This window comes from Berghia stephanieae, chromosome 3 (assembly GCF_034508935.2).
Source record: "Berghia stephanieae isolate SIO BIC M18660-M18661 chromosome 3, UCSD_Bste_1.3, whole genome shotgun sequence".
NCBI lineage: Eukaryota > Metazoa > Mollusca > Gastropoda > Nudibranchia > Aeolidiidae > Berghia > Berghia stephanieae.
Window position 1 is genome coordinate 17,697,482 of NC_088362.1, and position 9,573 is coordinate 17,707,054.

Consider the following 9,573-nt stretch of genomic DNA (forward strand, 5'->3'; position numbering starts at 1 on the left):
GAGTAAAATGATACAGATCGTACTTGGTAACCTATAAGTTAGTCCATGCTTTCTTTGCGTTGAAATTGGGGGTGGGGGGGGGGGGGGGGAAAATAACAACAAACAAGCAAACAAAAAAATGCAAACAAACGAAAAGAAAAGAGCGAAAGAAGGGGAGCATTTTATCTAGAATAAATATTGGGAAGAATAACATTATTTATCAAGTTATTCTTCCATCGCTTTTTTATTTGTTTGTTTTTGGTAACATGTGACATTCGATTTTCTGCCCTTACATTCGATTAAGATTATTCTCTATTTAGCATTTATTAATAGCCCAAGCCTTCCATTGTGGAAGAAAAGTCTTGTTATATGTTTTAAATTCAAATCGCATGTTATAGCATGGCCTTCTTTCTATTATATAGCTATAACCTATAGTTAAGAAGCCGATGATAATATTCAATCATCAGTAACGCTGCTGTAAACTAAAGCAAAGAATAGTACAATAAATATGTTTCTTTACCAAAACAAACACAACTTTCGAATTAAAACAAAGACTATAAGTTTAGCAACGTCATTATTCTAGGCCTAATTTGACAGAGATTCTACAAATATAGTAGGTCAGTTTATCGGAGGTTAGAAATACACACACAAAAAGAATGCGAAAAGTTTGGCGTCTTTAACTTTAATTTCCATTGTTTTATTGTATTATTTCCAATTTAAAAAAAAAAATAACCCGCTTCGTGATTTTTTGCTCTATATGTATATGACTTTCCATGATTTATAAATCTGACAAATTTTCATTCCTTTGCGATAACAGTAGGTATACTGAAAAAGAGGGATATGGCTATTATAATGGCAATGATGCCTATGTGAGGAGGAGTAGAAATATTGAAGGGACAATGACAGTGACAATTGACATGCTTATTTTTGTGGTCTATATGGGAAGATGGAAGAGGGGAGGGAGCGGGGGCTGAGAAAATTCATCTCTTCTGATGCATCAATGATAATTGTTTACTAAAGTATTACGTTTAAAAACTTACAAGGTTAAAGAGGGTGTGACTTTTTTTGCCAGTTTGTCTTGTATTATTACTAGGAACTATGTATTGTTTTCATTTGGTTTAAAATGTTTTAAAATAAAGTAACATTGAAAGGCACATAAAAAAATAGAAACGATATTAAAGGAATTCAATATCAAAGGATGAATGAATAAGTTTGCCTTCAAAATAAAGTTGAAATTGGATTTGCTAATTGTGTAGCCTCCACTTAAATAAATGGAAAACAATACGTATGCAATTTAGCAGACCAACTTATTTCATAAAAAGGAATTTTTTGACATGCTTATTAAATTTAAAACAAATCTTCCATAAATAAAAGCGATAGATCTTCTTTTTTTTTTTCTCTCATTAAAAAAATGTATATAGATAAAATATATTCACACCAGTTTTAGTACCAAATTGTCAAGCTATTAGACTACTAAAGAGTGCTTCCGCACAATGTAATAGTCTACGATTTACATAGACTTCCCATTTACTTCCTGTTTTTGTTGTAAAACGACGTTTGTTGTGGATTGTAAACAATGATTTTCAAGGCGAATAATGGACTTTATTTAAGAACATCATAGAGTATGGCATTAGTAACAGTTCAGCGCTCTCCTAGCCCAAGTACAGATCATGATGCGGTAAGACTTATTCGACAGGTTTGTTTTTCCTTTCTCATTTGTTGATCACAGTATAAATGAGGTTCATGCTCGGAATGAATGCCTCTTCTTCTTGCCTCTGCCCTAATTCTTTCTTTTCTCATGTTGATATGTTGTTATTGTTATTCAAGCAGTAGTGAGTTGTATTCAGTATTCTGTTTTATCACACTAGACCCTACAACTTCAACTATCTACAGGAAAGTGACAGACTCAATTCTTGGATTGAATGTTAACTCTCTCTCTCTCTCTCTCTCTCTCTCTCTCTCTCTCTCTCTCTCTCTCTCTCTCTCTCTCTCTCTCTCTCTCTCTCTCTCTCTCTCTCTCTCTCTCTCTCTCTCTCTCTCTCTCTCTCTCTCTCTCTCTCCATTGCAGTGATAGTGACTCGGAGGAGTCTGAATAATCTCCCGTGGCTATCTGGACTCAAATTCCAATGTGAATGTGCAATCAATAGATTTTTCAGACTCCGTCTCATAGTCTCCTGTGGCAGTTTAGCTTTTGAAAATGAAAATATAAATTTTAAAGTAAAGTAACTACCAACCCAACAGGTAGTCTAAACCCGATTTATTTGACGAGAAAGACAAAATGATAGATCAATTGGAAGTCCAGTTAAAAATTTAAAAGAAAAAATTGCTAAAAAAAGAACAAAAGTCAGTCAAAGTAACTGTGATCTAAAGGAAAAGCTTTTTGTAACAAGACAACATAACATGATGTCCAAATAAAATCAGGACGAAAACACACACACATATATATATATATATATATATATATATATATATATATATATATATATATATATATATGTATGTATGTATGTATATTGTGATATTATTAGACGGGTAACAATCTTTCTACAGACCAAAATAGAGGTATGAGCTTAGTCAGTGTAAAATGGGCAAAACAGAATTTCTTCTGAACTCTTCTATTTCTATTTCACTACCACCCTCCGCCGACTGCCCTCACTGTTCTTCCCAACCCCCGCCCCTTCCCTGTGTTTGCGCACGCATATGTGAGCATATTGGAGTTTAAGGCCGAATAGCCACGGGAGACGACTTAGACTCTAGTCCAAATTGCCACTTTGGTATATTCTTACTTTCGTAATCTGATAAACTTCATCCAAATGCACTTTATGATAAAACTTCTTTCACTTCCATATCGCATTTACACTCTCCTCTCTATTGTCAGAAGAGTAGAGAGATGACCCACTGCTAGGCTAGAGAATTTGATTTGGTTCTTTGTGATTAGACAAACGGTTAGGTAGTTGGTTGACCAATATTATATTCAATCATAAGACTGACTCTTAGAGTTGTAAGTTGCCCAAAGCAAATTATATATAGTTAAGTGGCAATTCCAGATTACCAGACATCAGCTGGAAACAGGAATAGGTTGTTGGTAATGAAAAAAAAAACGAACTCTTTTTCTTTTTTCTTTTTCTTTTTTTTTTTTTTTTTTGTTGTTGTATTTTCCCAGCCTAATTATCCAAAGCCACTTTTCATGGTTTTTAGTTTTCATGGGTTCTCATCACATAAGTTAATATATCATACCAGAGACTTTATAGCCATGTATTTGTTTTCAACTTTCAGGAGTCATTGTCAGAAGATACCACTGATGGAAAATCTCATCTTAAGAAAAGGTTTGATTAACTCCTTCCTTTTTTTTCTTTATTCTTTATTTTTTTTCTTTATTTCTCTATTTAATTTTTGGTGTGCAAATCTGTTTCGCCCAATTGTGTTGTGTTTAGAATCTTTATATATTTTTTTGTTTGATCTGAGTTTCTTTTCATCTAAAGAGTCTCACTATGTTTTAATTTTCCCGCTAAGAATTTCCTTGTTTTTTAATTTCCTCCTATTTTTAAAGATGACATGCTTAAAGTAGCATATGATTAAATTTGTCAAGTTAATTTAGACAGTAGTTATCACATAATCATTTTCTGCTCCCCTTTCAAATAGAAATAGCTCTTTATAATTGGTAAATCAAGAATACTAGATTTTTTGTATGATAAAGTGACGTTTTTGAAAAAAAAAATTAATTACCATTATGGTTGGCTTTAGATTCCCCAGTTTCAGTATTTTGATAAAATCTCATCTCGTTGGTAAAGATATTGCATTAATGTTAACGCTTTATTGAATAATTTCATGTGTTTTTGTTTTTGTAGTATTAGAGTTCAGGTATTAAATCACCATTCGATTGGGACAGTCAATGTTATTTTCCAATGCACTTGCCTCATTGACCATTACACTGCAAAATGTGTTCATTGTGGCCCACATAATGAAATTTACTTTTAACTTTTGAAATGCAACATTCCAGTGGTTCAGTTAGTTTTCTCAGTGAGACCTTTGAGTTTTGAAATATAATGATTAAACAAACTTATGATGTCTTCATCTATGTTAGGAAAGCTGTAATAGTTGAACTGAAATAAATCATGAGATAAATGCTTTTTTTTTTTTTACAAAGAAAGATTCAGTTTAGATCGCTTCCATTGGCAAATGAATTGTATCATATAGAGGGGTTTTATTGATCGTTTAATTTTATAATTGCTCTATTGTCTCCAATAGTATTTATACATATGTATGCATGCATTTTTTTTCATGGTAAATATGCCTCTATTTGGGTAAATGTATTCAACTTTATTTTTGGAGTGTTCAGTTATACTTTTACCAATTTAATTTTGCTCTATTGCAATGAGTTAAAAAGACGCTGTAAGCATGAATATGGATGGACCCAAGGATGACTCTACTCAGTAGAGTTGTCCTTGGATGGACCTTATTTCAAGGAGTGATAGCTTAACAAAAGTTTTATGGTTCTTCATAATATTATGTGATGAATTTATTTTTGCTTCTGTTAAAGTTGATATTGTTTTTGATAAATATATGTAAGCACCTGTTATTCCCGCCTGTGCTTACACTCATTTGTCTATTTCCTGTCTTCATTTTGGTGAAAAAAATTTTGGATGTAAAGCATTATTGAAACATAATTTTTTCAAACGGACCTTTCTTTTATATGACAATTTCTTAGTTGTGTTTTATTGTGTTGTAAAACACCACACTCCCCTTTGTATCAAAACTTTTTAGAATTTTTTTTTTGTCTGTTAATTATTTGTTTGATGATTATTCCGTTGTGAGTTTTTTTGGTTTTTTTTCTTGTTTTTTTTTTCATTGAGCAATTGACATCACTTTGACATTAGTGGAATGAGATTTAAAGTGCTGTGGTAATTGTTACACTCAGATATGAAGTGATGCATATTGAATGAATGCTTTGAACAGTGTTGGTAGTAATGATTTCTTTTTTCAGACTGAAGACTTCCAAAAAGAAGCTGAGAAAAGTTATCAGCTCAGTACGCTTTCTCTCAAAGCTTCGCCCTGGGTGAGTGGGGTGATTGAAGCCTCCCTTTCCTAACATATATCATATGTATTACATATTATTATTATTATTATTGTTATAGTTCCTACACCCTATCTTCAAATGCATGGCAGTATCCCTTCTTAGCCCATGCCATTACAAAGCTAGACTTGCTTGCATTACGACTAGATACATGTTATTTTTCAAGTCAGTCGAAATTTTCAGTCTTTCATTTCAAAATATAAGCACCTTTTTAAAAACTTTTTAGCACATTCTTTCATTAATTTTAGTTAGCTATTCCTTTGGTGATTAAGATACATAGTAAAATTCTCCGTTAGAGGAGTTCCAAGTGGACCATTTTGTTTATTTCTTTATCTTTAAAGTTGTCCCTAAAAAGAGTGCTATCTGATTGTATCAATTGTATCTCACACATGACTATTAAATTATTTTTTTAATGTCTCCCTTAAAATCAAATGTTTTAAATCTCATAAAACCAAAAATAGTATTTGATAATTTATTTATATCATACTGTTATATTTTTATTTATTATTTATGAATTTATTTTATTTTATTTATTTATTTATTTATTTATTTATTTATTTATTTATTTTGTCACCTTTATTTCATGAGGTCAAGTTCTTTTGCATTTGATCACATTTTACTTTTTCAATGGGTTTTCTTTCTGTTAAGAGGGTGAGGATATTAATGCTTGTGTAAGTTACATTATTGATATATTATTGAATCAACTTTTTTAAACACAGTTGGCAACTACGGTATGCTTTTATTTTCCATTGAATTGTGAGTCCCTATGATTTATTTATCGCTTTTTAGAAATATATTTCACCTTAAATGGTTAACCACTCAGTTACTTTTTTTTTTTTAATTATTTTTTTTTTTTTTTGGAGAGGAATAAGTAATATTAAAATTTATGCAGAAACTCAAGTTGTGTCTTTTGAATTTTAGACATAATCTATTTGATTGTGCAATCCATCCTTGACTTCATTGTTATATATTATCTTATTATCAATTGAAATGACAACACGCATATTAGTTTTTTGTTTACAATTGTTGTCTTGCATAGACATGAAAGAACACAATAGCTTATTTTTTTTTTTTAATTTGTAGTCTCTTTGTTACAACTGCAATAATTAAGTTAAGACTAAATTTTTATCTATTGGTTGTAGTATGGTAAGCACAAGATTGATTTAAATGTGTGTATTCTTTTCACCAAAGAATAAAAGAACTATCAGGGAAAAGGAAAAGCAAAGCAGCAGGAAGTTGTATCCAAAACAAACAAGGGGATCTGCTATTTGAAGAACAACATATAGAAAGCCGATGGGTAGAATACATAGGCGAACTGTACAATGATCCAAATAGAAATGAACCACCACTGAAATTCAAAGAACCATTAAGCGGTCCAAACATCACCAAAAGTGAAATTGAACATGCCATGGAACGAATGAGGGATGGTAAAGCAACAGGCCCTGATGAAATATCTGTAGAGGTATTAAAAAGCCTAGGAGATCTAGCAATTGATGAACTTCACATATTATTCAACAATATATACAATACTGGGAAAATTCCAGAAGATCTCTGTAACTCTATTTTCATAGCAATACCAAAGAAAGCAGGTGCAGTCAGATGCGAAAATTTTAGAACTATAAGTTTAATAAGCCACATCAACAAAATACTGTTGCGTATAATTATCAACAGGCTAAGGAATAAGATTAACCCCGAAATCGCAGAAGAACAATATGGATTCCAACCTGACAGAGGGACAAGGAACGCAATATACCTCCTCCGTGTTTTAAGTGAAAGAGCTATACAGGTTCAGACCCCACTATACCTCTGTTTTGTCGACTACAAAAAAGCTTTTGATAGAGTACGCCACGAAGAAATACTAAAACAACTGCACTCCATTGGCGCTGATGAGAAAGACCTCAGACTCATGCAAACATTATACTACACCCAGCAGGCATCTATCAAAATCGGAAACTCTACAGGAAATTCCATTCCTATTAAGAAAGGAGTCCGTCAAGGGTGTGTTGCCTCACCAGATCTGTTTAATCTATACCAAGAAACAATCATGAGGGGCATAAATAATATGGAGGGAATAAAAGTGGGAGGTCACAACATAAATAATATAAGATACGCAGACGATACGGTACTCATTGCAACATCAGAAATCCAACTTCAAAAGATTGTTGACAAAGTGGTAGTAGATAGTGAAGCCAAGGGAATGGAAGTGAATATCACCAAAACGGAATGCATGGTAATACAGAAAAACCCCGAAAACAACAACACCTGCAATATAACGATTCACGGCGAGCAACTTACCAACGTAGAAAGTTTTAAGTACCTAGGTTCAATAGTGACAACAGATGGAAGATGTAACCGAGACATACGAGCAAGAATAACTCAAGCCAAACAGGCCTTCATGGACCTGGGAAACATTTTGAAAAACAAACAGATGTCGTTCGGGATTAGATTCCGAGTCTTGAAGTGCTACGTGTGGCCAATCTTGTTATACGGATGCGAAAGCTGGACTACAAATGCAGAAACACAAAAGAACATTGAAGCTTTTGAAATGTGGTGCTTGAGAAGGATGCAGAGAATATCGTATACTGCACACAAAACGAACGAAGAAGTGCTAAAACAAACATACCAACAAAGGAAACTAATGCCCTTAATAGTGGATCGACAACTATCCTTTTTCGGACACATAGTAAGGAAAGATAAGAAGGAATACCTGGCAAGTTGTGGAAAAATACCTGGTAAACGCGCCCGGGGGAGACAAAGAAAAACACTCATAGACCAACTGAAGGGCTTCACCAACCTAACAATCCAAGAGCTGTTTGAAAAAGCAAGAGACAGGGAGGAATGGAGAGAGATAATTCATGCAGTATCCGAAGCCTGGACCAGGCATGGAACCTAGAAGAAGAAGAAGAAGATTCTTTTCATCTGTGACACACAACCCATATGCTAAAAATTAAGGCTCTGTTTTTTATGGAATTTGACAAAACAGATATGATTTTTCGATAAAATCATCATGATGTCTAATCAGTCTCATAATACATGCAAACTATCTTCATGTCGATTGTAAACATCATGCAGAATTTGGTGACAACTGGTCCAGTGGTTTAGCAGCCTCAGTTTTACAAAAAATCCAATTTGCCAAATTTATAATAGATATTACTCAGGCTGTTCCCCCCCCCCCCCCCCCCCCCCAATACAGTTTTATTATTAAAAAGCTCATCGTTGGTAGTGTTTTAAATCACAATAATTGTTGTTGTAAACGGTGGGAGAATCATAATTTTAAGTAAAAAAAAGTTATGTTGACTCATGGTTTCAATATGGTGCTAAACTTACGCTGTGTCTTTTGACTGGGTCAGTATCTTGGACTATTGTAACTTATGCAAAGTTCAATAGATTGATGGGAACCAACCGTTTGATTTAATGAATCATTAGATGTCAGACCTCAACTTATGGTTAACATTTAGTTTGTTGGCACTTTACTTTGAGATGCTGAGAAACTCTGATTCCACATTAAACTTAAGCTGTTAGGTAGGAACATGGACGTAAAAGGTGCCTATTAGTAGCAATAGCCGTTCTTTTATGTTTAAAGATAAATAATAATTTGAAGGATTAGAAGTAAAGAAAGAAAACTGCGACAAAAGTGAGAAATGTTCTCCTGAATTCTAGTCACCTTCTATATCCATTCTGTGTCTACAAAATTGAAAAAAAAAATGTTTTTTAAAAGTCTCCTCTAGCTGTGCAAATGCTCTTTATTTTGTGTCAAGCATAGAGTTCAGCAAAATAATTGCATCAGACACAAACATAGAAATATTCATACTTCGAGGATTTTCTTTCACAACGTCAGTAGCAATTGCCAGTTTCAAGATTCTGTTTTATAGATATTATTTATTAAACCTTGTGTGTTGAAATGTTTTACTACTCAATGTTAATTATTACTTCAGATGAATGCTTACCCTTTCTTTTGCTTATAATCAAATAACTTATTATACCAACACTGTCCATGCTGCCCCTAATCTTTATATTTATTGTGGAGTGACTATCAAATTGTAACTGTGTAAGCGCTTACTGATAAATATCATACTATGTAATGAATATAATATAATATCAGAACGACCAAACTGAAAAAAAAAAAAAAATAGATAACATAACTTTCCAAGAGAAATGAAGAAAATGCATTAATGTCCCAGGCCAGATTACATTAAAAACAGTATATTCTTTTGTGTACTTTAAAAATTGTCCAAGAGTAGTTGGCTTTACGTTTGTTTATGAGTAAAATCATTGTTTAACTCCTAAATGCCTTAAAATTGTATTGCATTCATTGCTTTGTTGAAAGTGGTTTGTGTCAAAGTTGTTCTTTTCTTTTTTTTTTTTTTGTTGGGGGGGGGGGGGGGGGGGGTTGTGTCTTTTCCAAATATAAGCCAGTTGTTGTTGTGCAGTTATGTGATCTTGTAGTATGACACCTGCCATCGGACTGGAAGGTCCAGGATTAGCGTCCTGTTCTAAGCGGTGCATAGTTAATAGTTGAT

General features: G+C 33.1%; 1 protein-coding gene across 4 annotated transcripts in view; it reads left to right on the forward strand.

The window, feature by feature from the left end:
• The first annotated feature begins 1,486 nt into the window (after positions 1-1,486).
• Positions 1,487-9,573, forward strand: part of LOC144967256 (uncharacterized) — a 39,251-nt gene continuing 31,164 nt past the window's right edge. Inside the window, exons 1-3 of one of the 4 annotated variants that reach the window (XM_078904246.1) lie at positions 1,494-1,657; positions 3,256-3,305; positions 4,964-5,035. In XM_078904246.1, coding sequence (XP_078760372.1) covers positions 1,604-1,657; positions 3,256-3,305; positions 4,964-5,035 — 176 coding nt within the window. In that variant the 5' untranslated portion in view covers positions 1,494-1,603. Of the gene's footprint in view, positions 1,676-3,255; positions 3,306-4,963; positions 5,036-9,573 lie in introns of all 4 variants that reach the window. The other 3 variants (XM_078904245.1, XM_078904248.1, XM_078904247.1) reach the window with 3 other exon arrangements.